This window comes from Pleurodeles waltl, chromosome 5 (genome assembly GCF_031143425.1).
Source record: "Pleurodeles waltl isolate 20211129_DDA chromosome 5, aPleWal1.hap1.20221129, whole genome shotgun sequence".
In the NCBI taxonomy this organism is placed as follows: domain Eukaryota; kingdom Metazoa; phylum Chordata; class Amphibia; order Caudata; family Salamandridae; genus Pleurodeles; species Pleurodeles waltl.
The window spans coordinates 1,809,285,608-1,809,299,048 of NC_090444.1; the positions used below are offsets into that span (position 1 = coordinate 1,809,285,608).

General features: G+C 49.4%; 1 protein-coding gene across 1 annotated transcript in view; it reads left to right on the forward strand.

The window, feature by feature from the left end:
• Positions 1 to 13,441, forward strand: part of LOC138296828 (calpain-1 catalytic subunit-like) — a 681,165-nt gene that overhangs the window by 335,178 nt on the left and 332,546 nt on the right. Inside the window, exon 5 of the mRNA XM_069236289.1 lies at positions 12,666 to 12,834. Coding sequence (XP_069092390.1) covers positions 12,666 to 12,834 — 169 coding nt within the window. The remainder of the gene's footprint in view (positions 1 to 12,665; positions 12,835 to 13,441) is intronic.

The following is a 13,441-nucleotide window of genomic DNA, read 5'->3' on the forward strand; positions in this document are numbered from 1 at the left end:
GCTACATAGGGATATTCAGGCAAAAGAGGGCTCAAAAGAGGAGGAATCGGAGCTAGCGCGCAGACCCAGGGTGCCAATAACGATGGACAATTGGACATCAGCCTTTCTGATTTTCGCTTGCATATACTGCGAGAAGTTCCCGGACAGGGCCATTGCACTTTTCAAATATATGGATATCATAAGGAAGGCTCAGATGCACTTTGGGGGCTTCGCGTGGCTCAGCTACGACGAAGAATTCAGGGCCAGGGTGAGCATTAACCCAGACAAGCCCTGGGGGGACGTGGACCCAGAATTGTGGATGCAGTGGATGGCATCCGCACAGTCCACGGCATCTCCGCACACCGCGAGTGGCTTGCCGGTAATAAATAAGCCTTTTCATTGCGCCCGAGGACACGAGAGTGGTGTATGCCTCGGTGGATGATGCCATAAAATTGGTCAGAGGGTGCGGCAGGCACGCCGAACTGGCGAAGTGTGATATTTAATCAGCTTTTAGGTTGCTGCCAATACATCCGGATGATTTTGATTTACTAGGAATGCAATTCGAGGGCGCCATATATGTAGACAGGGTGCTTCCCATGGGGTGTGCAGTGTCCTGTGCACTTTTTGATACCTTTAGTACCTTCATTCAGTGGGTCTTTGTTAAGCTGAGCTGTCACCGGACGGTGACGCACTATTTGGACGATTTCCTTTTTGTAGGAAATGCCGCTTCAGGTGACTGCGCAAGGGCACTCACACTATTTCAAAACCTGGCAGAGGATTTTGGGGTGCCCCTGGCTCCGGAAAAAATGGAAGGGCCACAGTCAGTTTTAACCTTTTTAGGCATAGAACTGGACACGGACACCATGGTGGCGAGATTGCCGAGACCCAAGGTGCAAGAGATGCTGGAATTTTTGGGCGCAATAAAAGTACTCCACAAGATCGACCTACGGTCAGCACAGAAGCTGTTAGGCTATCTTAATTTTGCGTGCAGGGTCGTGAGGGGAGGCAGGACTTTTTTCAGGCGTTTAGGGCTAGCCATGTCAGGGGGGGTGCTGCCGCACCACAGGATACACGTCTCAGTAGGTGTGAGGGAGGATATTAAAGTCTGGGAAACATTTTTGGCGGATTTCAACGGCGTGTCCATGTTTTTTTGCGACACCAACACGGTTTGGCAAGTGCAAATTTTTTCAGAGTGGCAGGGGCCTCTGGTTTCTGGCTTTTCTGGGACGGGAGGTGGTGTGCGGAAACATGGCCGACACAGTGGATGCACCAGGGGAGGAGCATTGCGTTTCTGGAGTTTTTTCCCCTCTTGGTGGCCTTGGCGGTGTGGGGACACGAGTTAGCAAATAGAACAGTGCTGTTCCAGGTAGACAACATGACTGTAGTGGAGTTAGTGAACAGGCAGAAGGGGAGGGATCTCCGGGTTTTGCGTTTGTTGCGTCAGTTCAAGCTCCGTTGCCTATCGCTGAATGTAATGTTTAAAGCGGCGCACATACCTGGGGTGTACAATGAGATTGCGGATTCCCTGTCTCGTTCACAGTGGCAGCGGTTTCGCACTTTGGTGCCAGGAGCAGAGCAGAGCAAGACCAAGGTCCCAGCAGACATTTGGGAGTGGGGGCGTGACGATCACGGGACTGGTTGAGATGTCCCTAGCGGAATCCACCCGGCGGAGTTACAGGCTGGCATGGTTGGATTTTCAATCCTTTGAGTCCTGTCACGGTCATTTTTGGTCTCAGAGAGCGGAGGCGTTAGAGTTACGCGCGTTTCGTTTTGTTTTAGCACTAATCGAGAGAGGTTTATCACCGGCAACCATAGGTGGCAAACTGGTGGGGGTGTCCTTTTATGGGAATCTCTTTTTTGGGTGTGACCCAGCTCGTAACGATTTGTTGGGGAAAATGTTAAAAGGATGGGGAAGGGTTAGGTTGAGTACAACTAGACCAGCTAGAGAACCTATCACTTTTGACTTGTTACTAGAGCTGCTACATGTGTTGCCGGTCTGTTGTACTGACGAATGGGAGCTGGCTTTATTTAGACTATGCATGGTTTGGATGTTTTTTGGGGCTTTTAGAGTTTCTGAGTTGTTGGGGGTAGGTAAGGATGTTGGAGTGAAAGTTAATGAGGTATATCTGCACGGGCACCGTGTGGGGATCTGGCTCAGGCGCTCAAAGACAGATCAGTTAGGTAGGGGAAAATGGGTATGGTTGGACAGAGGCGGCAATCAGGCCGCATGTCCCGTAACAGAGTGGAGGCAATTTCAAGGGGTACGGCGTTTGAAGGAAGAGAATGGGGTTTTCAGGCACGAGTCAGGGGCGAAGCTTACTAGTTTTCAACTGCTTCAGGTGTTGCGTATGGCGCTTAGGCGAACAGGGCGACAGGCTATGGATTTTGGCACTCACTCGTTCAGGATTGGGGCGGCGACGGCTGCGGCGCACCTGGGTTGGGACTGGGCTAAAATCAAGGCCATAGGGAGATGGAAGTCTAGGTGCTGCGAACGTTACGTGAGGCCTTAGTGATTGTTAGGAGTAGGTTACATACTGGAGGGCAATTAAAAGGAGGGGGGTTGAGGGGGGGAGGGGTTTTTTGGCAGAGAAGAGACGTTTTTTGTTACAGCTCTTTTTATTTTCAGGGTGCGTGTATGGACCACAGAGGGACAAGGCGACCACATGGCTGTTTGGACACTCATTTATACATTGGGCGGCAAAGTTCACGGAAAGACAGATTTACGGACGGGCTTTAGGGCTGCCAAGTGATAAACACGAAGTTATCTGGTGGGGGAAAAAGCGGCATGAGATGGGGGAATCTGCTGCCGTTCATCACGTCAACCATGCCGAGCTGGGGCTGTCCAGACTTACTGTTGATTCATCTCGGGGAGAATGACCTCGTAAAATTGTCAGGAATTGTTTTGTTGCAGCACATGCAGAGAGATCTGGAACTACTTAAGCAGAAGCTGCACGGTACTTGCCTGGTTTGGACTGAATTTGTGCCCAGAAGGGCTTGGAGAGGGGCAGTTAGGCATGGAGCCATAGAGTGGGCTCGCAAAAAGCTCAATAGGGCCATGAGGGTTTTCTGCTGGTCACAGGGTATAAAGGTGTTGAAGCATGGGGACATCAAAGAAAAGGAGGTGGGTCTTTTCCGTGATGACGGAGTGCATCTATCACAGTTGGGGAGTGCTTATTATTTGACGGAATTGAGACTTCTGGTAGGAGATCTGTGGGGAGGAGAGGGGCAGAAGAAAGTTTAAAAAAGAAAAAAAAAAAAGAGAGAAAGGGGACACGAAGAAAACAAATGAGGGTGGGGCAGCACAACGCCAAATGGGTTGTGCTGGATGGCAGTAGATAGGGGAGGGTGGAGAGTCAGGTGCGGGCTTGGCCACCCTTCCAGGAGAAAAAGAACAAGGAAAAGGATCACAGCGTGGGGGATGCACGAAACAACTAGGGCATGAAAAGAAAAGGGGAGTGCTTAGCGGAAAAAGGGGGGGTTTGAAGTAGAAAGATGAGCGGGAAAGGTTTAAAGGGGGGGATCTGTTAAAGTTGGGGTATGCGTTTAAAGTTTAAAGATGTTATTTGTTACAATCCTGTCCTAATAAATGACCTTTTACACTTACGACTGGTGTCACTGGTATATGTCCCGATGGAGGGGCCCGCGGAGATGAGACGCGCTCTAGTCTCCGCGGGCATATTCGGGACAGAAGGGAAGTGACATGGGGGAGTAGGGCAGGATATTAGGTAAGCGGGGTGGGTCTTAGGTAGGGAATAAAAGGTGGCACGGGGAGGGCTCTGCCTCTTCCGTGCCAAAACTAGTTAGGGAAAGTTTGGCCGCCCACCCACCCGGCAGGTTTTGTAGGAGTCAGTTAAGGTTTTATTTTAAGGGTACGTTTGTAGGAGGTAGGAAGTCTGGAGGGAGTCAGTTAGGGCAGGTTGTAAGACAGAATGAGTGTGAGCAGTAGATAGGGGAGGGTGGAGAGTGAGGTGCGGGCTTGTCCACCCTTCCAGGAGAAAAAGAACAAGGAAAAGGATCACAGCGTGGAGGATGCACGAAACAACTAGGGCATGAAAAGAAAAGGGGAGTGCTTAGCGGAAAAAGAGGGGGGTTTGAAGTAGAAAGATGAGCGGGAAAGGTTTAAAGGGGGGGATCTGTTAAAGTTGGGGTATGCGTTTAAAGTTTAAAGATGTTATTTGTTACAATCCTGTCCTAATAAATGACCTTTTACACTTACGACTGGTGTCACTGGTATATGTCCCGATGCCAGTTACTAAACGCGCCCAAACGCACATCAGATGGCTCCTTTCTGTGCAATGGCAGCTTTCAACACTTGAATAATTCTGGAATCTAGGCATTTTTTTCTGCCATAGAAAATCTCTGTAAAAAAGTTGAAAGCAAATAGGGTCCTACTATGATGAATGTGGAGTCCTCGGGGAGCCCCCGGAGCACACATAAGCTCTAGTGACAATTGCTACCATTGCTAAGGTGCGTGTGCGCTCAGGACAACAAAAGACTCATCCTGGGTGTCCGCACTTACAAAGGCTCCTCCTGAAGTCTATAAAAACACTTCAGCAGGTGGCAACGAACCGGCTGCATGGGCACCCCAAGCACAGTGGAGCCACACGGACAAGCATTTGGAATGCAATGGTGTCGTGTTTGCTCAAGTTAGAGCTCTTAGCGCTGTAAATTACTGACTGGACTTTTATTGCCAGACAGACTGAAAATATCAAGAGGAAGAGAGAGAACGAGGTGGCCCTAGAAAAGGCCCCCTCTGTTTTTATTATGTTTGCAGAGGGAGCTGGTCGGGAGGAGGGACTGAACAAGCACCCACAGTGTAGAGATGAAACAGGCAAATGCTAAAAAAAAGTCTCTTACAGAAGAGATAAACAGGACATAGCGTAATTGCACAGTAGTTTGTGCTGCTCCCAAATTAAAAAAAGGCAGGACAAAGAGGCAGAACTGACAACTAGCAAGCAAGGATTTTTGAAGGACACTGCAACTAACAAATCAAATAGCTTTTCTTCACAGTATAAGTATACTAAAAGTATGCAACATGTCGAACGCTAACGCTCGACCTAAAAACTTAAAACCAAACAACATTATAAGAATCGCTACGGGCTAAACAATAAACACAGAAGGTGATTGGGAGATTCCTAGGGAACATTGTTCTACATAAGAAATTTACAAAATCAAGGGCCTCCCTGAAGATTCCAGCAGAGGCTAACAAGTGAGATAAAACAAAATGTTTGAAGGTATCAAAAGTCGCAAAGAGATCCAACAGGACCAAAGCTTTGGAACCTCCAGAACCATAAATCGATCAGACATCATAGATAAGAGCAACAGATACTACCCCGGTACCCCTGGAGCACACAAACCAAGACTAACGGAGGCTAAAACTCCCGGATGATGCAAGATGATCAGAATACCATTGACAAACCTTCTGTGTGACTTTGTCACAACAGCTGGATGTGAGATAGACCCAAAATCAATAAGATTGAGAAGGTCATAGTGAGATTTTTTTAGAGAGAGTATTACCACCCCACTTTCCATGGTTAAAGAGAACAAACCTCGTGCCTGTGGAAATGGAAGTGTAAAGTATATTCTTAATGGCCGGGACATTTGCAGGAACCAAAGACTGCAGAGGGGAGACAGGACATAGAGGATCAAGAGAACCGGATCTTACCTTAGTAGAAATGATCAACAGGTCAGTTCATCAAACGTTAGATCTAATGATAACATAGAAGGATAATATGCCAGATCTCAGTTTGGATTAATATAGTTGTCAGCTGCATGAATTGTTGCAAACGTGTTAAATATGTTATCATCAAGGCTTTTAGATATGATGTTGCAAATATTAAACTATTTTTTGATGACTCAATTTAAGTAGATGAGTTAGATTTAGAGAAATTAACAATAGACACAAACATTTACAAAGCCAATATGTCTTACCTTTTGATCTGTTGGCATTGCCAATGCTGTTTTTAGATGCTGATCATCACTGACACCATAAACCACTTTTGCCAATGCAGTACGACATATGCAAAAAATGTGCACTGTTTTGATGGCCTGCTTACAACATGACGCTACGATGGTCAGTAAGATGAATATCAAATCATAAATATTTATAAAGCGCGCTACTCACCCGTGCGGGTCTCAAGGGGCTAGGGGGAAGTGGTTACTGCTGCTCGAAGAGCCAGGTCTTGAGTAGTCTCCGGAAAGCGGAGTGGTCCTGGGTGGTCCTGAGGATGGTGGGGAGGGAGTTCCATGTCTTGGCCGCCAGGTAGGAGAAGGACCTCCCACCCGCCGTGGTGCGGCGGATGCGAGGGACGGCGGCGAGAGCGAGGTTGGCGGAGCGAAGAGGACGGGTGGGTGTGTAGAAGCTGAGGCGGCGGTTGAGGTATTCGGGTCCCTTGTTGTGGAGGGCTTTGTGTGCGGGGGTGAGGAGTCGGAAGGTGATCCTTTTGTTGACGGGAAGCCAGTGCAGGTGTCTCAGGTGGGTGGAGATGTGGCTGTTGCGGGGTATGTCAAGGATGAGGCGGGCGGAGGCGTTTTGAATTCGTTGCAGACGTTTCTGGAGTTTAGCGGTGGTTCCTGCGTATAGGGTGTTGCCGTAGTCCAGGCGGCTCGTGACGAGGGCGTGGGTCACAGTCTTTCTTGTGTCGGCGGGGATCCAATGGAAGATCTTTCGGAGCATGCGGAGGGTGAGGAAGCAGGAGGATGATACGGCGTTGACTTGTTTGGTCATGGTGAGATGTGGGTCCAAGATAAAACCGAGGTTGCGTGCGTGGTCTGAGGGGGTCGGTGCGGTGCCAAGGGCCGTGGGCCACCAGGAGTTGTCCCAGGCGGTCGGGGTGTTTCAGAGGATGAGGACTTCCATTTTGTCTGAGTTCAGTTTCAGACGGCTGAGTTTCATCCAATCTGCGACGTCTTTCATTCCATCTTGCAGGTTGGTCTTGGCGCTGGTGGGGTCCTTGGTGAGGGAAAGTATCAGTTGAGTGTCGTCGGCGTAGGAGGTGATGTTGATGCTATGTTTGCGTACGATGTCGGCGAGGGGTCTCATGTAGACATTGAAGAGAGTCGGGCTGAGCGAGGAGCCTTGTGGGACGCCGCAGATGATCTCGGTGGGGTCTGAGCGGAAAGGTGGGAGGTAGACTCTTTGGGAGCGGTTGGAGAGGAAGGAGGTGATCCAGTCCAGAGCCTGTCCTTGGATCCCGGTGGAGAGGAGGCGGGTTATTAGGGTGCGGTGACAGACGATGTCGAAGGCAGCCGAGAGGTCGAGGAGGATGAGGGCGACTGTTTCTCCATTGTCCATCGGGGTTCTGATGTCGTCTGTGACTGAGATGAGGGCGGTGTTCTGTGCTGTGATTGGCTCGGAATCCGGACTGAGAGGGGTCGAGTAGGCTGTTGTCTTCAAGGAAGTTGGTAAGTTGCTTGTTGACGGTCTTCTCTATGACTTTGGCAGGGAATGGGAGAGGCGAGATGGGGCGGAAGTTCTTGAGGTTGCTTGGGTCCGCCGTAGGTTTTTTCAGTAGGGCGTTGACTTCAGCGTGTTTCCAGCTCTCGGGGAAGGTAGCAGACGAAAACGAGCTGTTGGTGATGGTCTGGAGGTGCGGGGCGATGATGTCGTCGGCTTTGTTGAAGGTGAAGTGTGGGCAGGGGTCCGAGGGGGCACCGGAGTGGATGGAGTTCATGGTGGCTTTGGTCTCTTCCGTGATGATGTGAGTCCAGGCGTTGAGGGTGATGGCTGGGGTTGTAGGTTCTTTGGTGGTTGGCTGGGTCTGGTGTCCGAAGCTGTCGTGTAGGTCGGTGATCTTACGATGGAAGAAGGTGGCGAGGGAGTTGCAGAGGTCTTGTGAGGACGTGATGGCGCTGGCGTTGGCGTTAGGGTTGGAGAGCTCTTTGACGATGTTGAAGAGTTCTCTGCTGTTGTGGCTGTTTTTGTCCAGTCTGTCTGTGAAGAAATTTATTTTGGCGGCACGGATCAGTTGGTGGTGTTCGCGGGTAGCGTTCTTGAGGGCAGTCATGTTATCTGCGGTGTGGTCCTTGCGCCAGGCTTTCTCGAGGGTGCAGCAGGTTTTCTTTGATTCCTTAAGGGTGTCGGTGAACCAGAGAGGTTTTTTGGTGTTGGTCTGTCTTGGGAGGTGTCTGAGGGGAGCGAGGTTGTCTGCGCAGTTGGTGATCCAATTCGTGAGGCTGAGGGCTGCAGCGTTGGGGTCGGAGGAGAAGGTGGGTTGGTTGTCATTGAGAGTGGAGAGAAGCTGTTCCTCGGGGATTTTGTTCCACTGTCGACGTGGGATTGGTTGTGTGCGGAGGTGGCGAGTCTCGCGTCGGAAGGTGAAGTGGACACATCTGTGGTCGGTCCAGTGTATAGCAGAAGAGTGGCTGAAGGATACGTGGTTGCTGGCGGAGAAGATGGGGTCTAGCGTGTGTCCGGCGATGTGGGTGGGGGTGTTCACCAGTTGCTTGAGGCCGAGGTTGGCGAGGTTGGCGAGCAGGGCGGTGGTGTTGGGGTCGTTGTTCTGTTCCAGGTGGAAGTTGAGGTCACCGAGGCGGATGTAGTCCAGCGAGGCAAGGGCGTGCGGGGAGATGAAGTCAGTGATGGAGTCGCTGAAGAAGGCGCGTGGTCCAGGGGGTCGGTAGATGAGAGTTCCTCTGAGTGTGGTCCTGGGGTCGGTGTGGATCTGGAAGTGCAGGTGTGCGGCGGCGAGGGGGGTGTCTTCGGTGGAGGTGGTGACGTTGATGGAGTCCTTGAAGACGATGGCGATTCCTCCACCTACTTGGTTGGTGCGGTCTCTCCTTGAAATCTTGTAGCCGTCGGGGATGGCTATGGCGATGTCGGGGGCCGAGGAGGTGTTCATCCAGGTCTCAGTGATGAAGGCGACGTCCGGTGCGGTGGAGTCCAGGAGGTCCCATAGTTCAACGCCGTGCTTGTGGACGGATCGTGCGTTGATCAGGATGCATTTGAGGTGGTTGATGGCGCGTGGGCTGGCGGGCATAGTGGTTTCGCGGTGGAAGGTGAGTGTGCAGGTGTGACATGCGAAGGGTCCGTGGGTACGTTTCGGGTTGGCTAGGAAGCAGGTGCTGGAGCGCCCCGGGTTGAGGGCGTGGAGGGTGATGGGGTCGTAGCGGTGCAGCGGGGTTTGGTAGTGCTGGGTGCCAGGGGTCGTGGCGCTGGGTGCGGTCCAGGCGCGGACGGGCGCAGACAGGCGCAGACGGGCGCAGACGGGCGCGCCTTTGGCGCGCCAGCGGCGCGGCCGCGCAGCGGCCACCATAAGAGGGAGGAGGGGGGGAGGAGGGGTCAGCTGGGGGCGGGGGGCGGGAGTGGGGTGACGAATGGGGGCAGGGGGGGGCGGGGGCGAGCAGGAGGTGGCGGCGGGAAAGCGGAGGGTGGTGGGGTCAGGTAGAGGGGAGAAAAGATAGGGGAGGGGGGGTTAAAGGTGGCGGGGAGTTAGGAAGAAAGATAGGAAGATAGGAGAGGGGGGGTTACAGAGGTGGAGGGGAGTGAGGAAGGTCAGAGAGAAGAGTCAGGAGCAGAAGAGCAGATGAGTGAAGAGCCAGGAAGAAGGTAAAGAAGAAGAGGAGCGAGGAGCAGAAGAGAGAAGAGCCAAGAAGAAGGTAAAAAAGAAGAGGAGCGAGGAGCAGAAGAGAGAAGAGCCAAGAAGAAGGTAAAGAAGAAGAGGAGCGAGGAGCAGAAGAGAGAAGAGCCAAGAAGAAGGTAAAGAAGAAGAGGAGCGAGGAGCAGAAGAACAGAAGAGAGAAGAGCCAAGAGGAAGGGTAAAGAAGAGGAGGAGAGAAGAGTCAAGGAAGAAGAGTCCGGCAGAAGAGGAGAGCCCTGAGAAGCAGAGGATACGAAGAACACAGATGATACACATGCATCTGCCATGATGCCGCACACCATTATTTTAATTTACTTTTGCCAAATGTCAGAAGCCAGTCTTGGAGCGGTAAATAAAAATCAGTTTAAACATGTGCAGAACTGTATTTGGAAAAAAGGATCGTCCCATCTGCAAATGGCAGCTTCTGCACCATACATTTTCTTTAAATGAAATGTATTTATTTAAAGACCGCCATGGAAGGTGACTGAGAAAAACTAATTACATAAAAGGAGAGAGCTAGACAATATGCATACTTTCATGGAGTGCTGAAGGAAAACACATACAGTAGTTCCCTGAATGTGATCAGTGGAAGGACGCAATCAAAGGATGTTTAAGAGGTTCTACTCTAGTGGAGTGAGAAACATTGGAAGAGGGAGGGAAGCCATTTAGTAAGAATCAAGCAAATCAGAATGCCAAGAAAGCGAACTAGTGATGGGCAATTGACATGAAAGCCAACTAATGCTAAACAATGGGCTGGCTGTAAGCCCACTGTAAGTTTTTGGGGCGGTACACAAGAGGTATTTCAGAAACAGACAGCTAAAAGCCTCTTTGAAGATTAGACCTTAAAACCTTATGGATAGAATTTATTTGTGAGTTAGAAGATCACTGTCTCTGAATACAAATGTCACTGAGATTGCTATAGTTGCCAAACATGATGTTCATCCTCCACTAGAGTGCTGGTGATCCTAGGCTTCTTTTTCTTCTGATGCCTTCTACTGCTGGGTCCAACCTTTAACAGTGAGGAGAAGATGATTACAGAAGAAGTGATCTTGGTTACTGGAACTAGATAACTGTTGCAGCGGACAGGCTACATCTTCTGTATTTATTAATTTACTCCAGGTGGGAAGTTTACTCAGGAGATGGGGTTGAGGATTACTCAACATGTTAGAGGAGTCTGGAACCAAAAATAACATCAACCTGTAGTTCAACCAGGTCAACGAGAAAATTACAGCAATATAGACAGAGAAACAAAATTAGATCTTGGATGTTATTTTTCACGTGCACAGGAATAGGTTGGAACACACCAAAGAGTCCATATTAGTTAACAGATGGGCTATAACAGGCAGCGTGGGATTCTCAGCCCAAAAAGTATTCTGCCTACCCATGCCAGTTAGTAGTAGATATCCCTAAAGGATTATTTCATATGCAGAAAACTGTAGTGTAATTATTTGTGTACTGAGAAACATTTACCTTACAAGATCGTCTCTTAGTCCTCAGTATTCTGATGCTTGTAACTAATAATCTTTAGAAGAAGACTGCATCAAGGGTGTATCCTCTGTTCCTGAACAATCTTGGAAAACAACATCGATTAAAAGGAGTGCTTGTAACAAGCTCTGTCTTGTAGCGTTTGATTTTGTACAATTCAGAGGACCATTGCTATGTATGAAAACATTCTGTGTTATTTATGGAAGCAAGCAAGACACTTGAAACAGTAACTTTATTGCACTTCTAGCTTCATGGATTTGAAGGCCACAGCATTGTATGAGGGCGTGTCGAGACTGAACATGTTTTGTTGAGACTTTAGCTTCTCACACCTACAGACCAGTGGCAGCCGGCAGCTTTAGGTGGGCGGGGGGCGGGCGAGAAGCACACACACACACACAGACACACACACACAGACACACACGCATGCACATCCATTAACAACACTCATAACATTCAAACATGCACGCACGCTCGAAACATTCATTTTAAAACATCACACACACACACACTTATTCTTTCACACACGCACGCACGCACATCCATTAACACTCATAACATTCAAACATGCACGCGCCAAACATTCATTTTAAAACATCACACAAACGCATGGACACACACACTTACCTTCAGCCTCCAGGTCCCAGGAGGGTTGGGACTGCTGCCTTACCTCTCTAGCTGACCTTAGGTCAGCCAATGAGGGAAGGCAGCAGTCCCAGCGTCATCACAGAGTGGGATGGGGTCAGTGAGACTGCTGACCCCACCCCACTCTGTGACGAAGTGTCACTGATTGACACTCGCCCTGGGTACTTCAGGGCTTAAACCTGAAGCACCCAGGGCGAGTGTCAATGGGTGGGGCTTTCCTCGTCACCCAGGGGAGGGCCTCGAGGCACCTTTGCTGAGCCGAGGAGGTCACGCCCATAGAAGCTGTGACCTCCTCAGCCCAGCAAAGTTCAGCTCAGGCAGCCAGGAGTCTGTGAAAATCGTGCATGTCTCACTCCTGGATGCCTGAGCTGAACATGAAGAGAGTCTGTCAGGCTGACTTTTGCTCAGCCTGACAGACACTCTTCATGAGGGGCAAAAGGTGGGTGGACGTGGCCCCTCTGCCCTAAAGGACGGGTCGCGCCTGCTACAGACATTAGTGGGTTTTGGTACTTTAACTTACTTTTTTTTACTTGTACGTTTTGAATGTCTTAAGGTTTTTAGTGTCTTTTTGTAGTTACTATCATAGGCTATTCATGTGTTTTATGGTTTTTATGCATTCGCAGGTTTTGCATCTATTTTCCTCTGTTTCCCACACTCATTTTAGGGTTTCTGACAATGAAAGTCAGTGAATGCGTTTTCGCGAGTTTCATGTATTTCCGGGCTTTGATTATTTCTTTAGTTTCTCACATTAAGGCTGTTTCCTACACTCTTAGACTGTGGATATGTTTTACTGAGTTTCATGTATTTACAGGCTTTAAGATGTTTGTTGAGTGTCACATATCCGTGCAGTATGTTTCAATGAGTTTGTCATTCCCATAGGCTGTGAGTATATTTGATCCTGTACCCTCAAAAATAACAAAATATATTGACAAATGTCCACTTCTGGTTCATTCAGTGTTTTCTTCCACCTCTCGCTTGCAGGCTGAATGGTTCCTATGAAGCCCTGACTGGAGGCAGCACAACGGAGGGTTTTGAGGATTTTACCGGAGGCGTAGCAGAGACATACAACTTGGAGGAGGCCCCAAGGAACTTGTACAGAATTATCCAGAGGGCAATTGCGCGGGGCTCTTTACTGGGCTGCTACATTGCGGTAAGTCTATATCATTCGTCACATGGCAGAGCGTTCACGCAATCTATACTTTCCCCTGTGCCTTTTGACTTGAACATCCCTTGATTACACATTTGTGATCCCTGACTTCCATTTGGCAGAGAACTGTGTGTATGAAACATTATCCACAAATCCTAACTTGGTATAGTGATGGGCTCTGAGTGTGCGTTGGTGGGGATGTTGGAGTCAGTGCCCGCGGATTCATTTATGAATTTAATCAAAAACACTGTTAAAAATGTTAGCCTTCTTCATTAAAAAAAAAGATTGGAGTCCACATCTGTAGTACTGGAATGAGACAGTTGATGGGAGCTTTTAGAGGTGGATTAATGTTTCACAGCTTTCTAAAGGAGAAGCATCACTGCTTCCTCCCTGCACCGCAAGCCTAGTTGTTAAACAGAGCTTTGTTTGAATTAAGAGCCCTAATGGTATGAAAGCTACACCTTGGGATCACCTTCAGGGCTATTGACAAACACCAAGACTATCCATTGCTCCCAGCTGATTATGACTTACTATGATTACTTCTGTGGCTACAGAAGTTTAAATCCCAGAAATCCAATTCTGGTGAGGAAAGCGATTCATCTGGTAAACC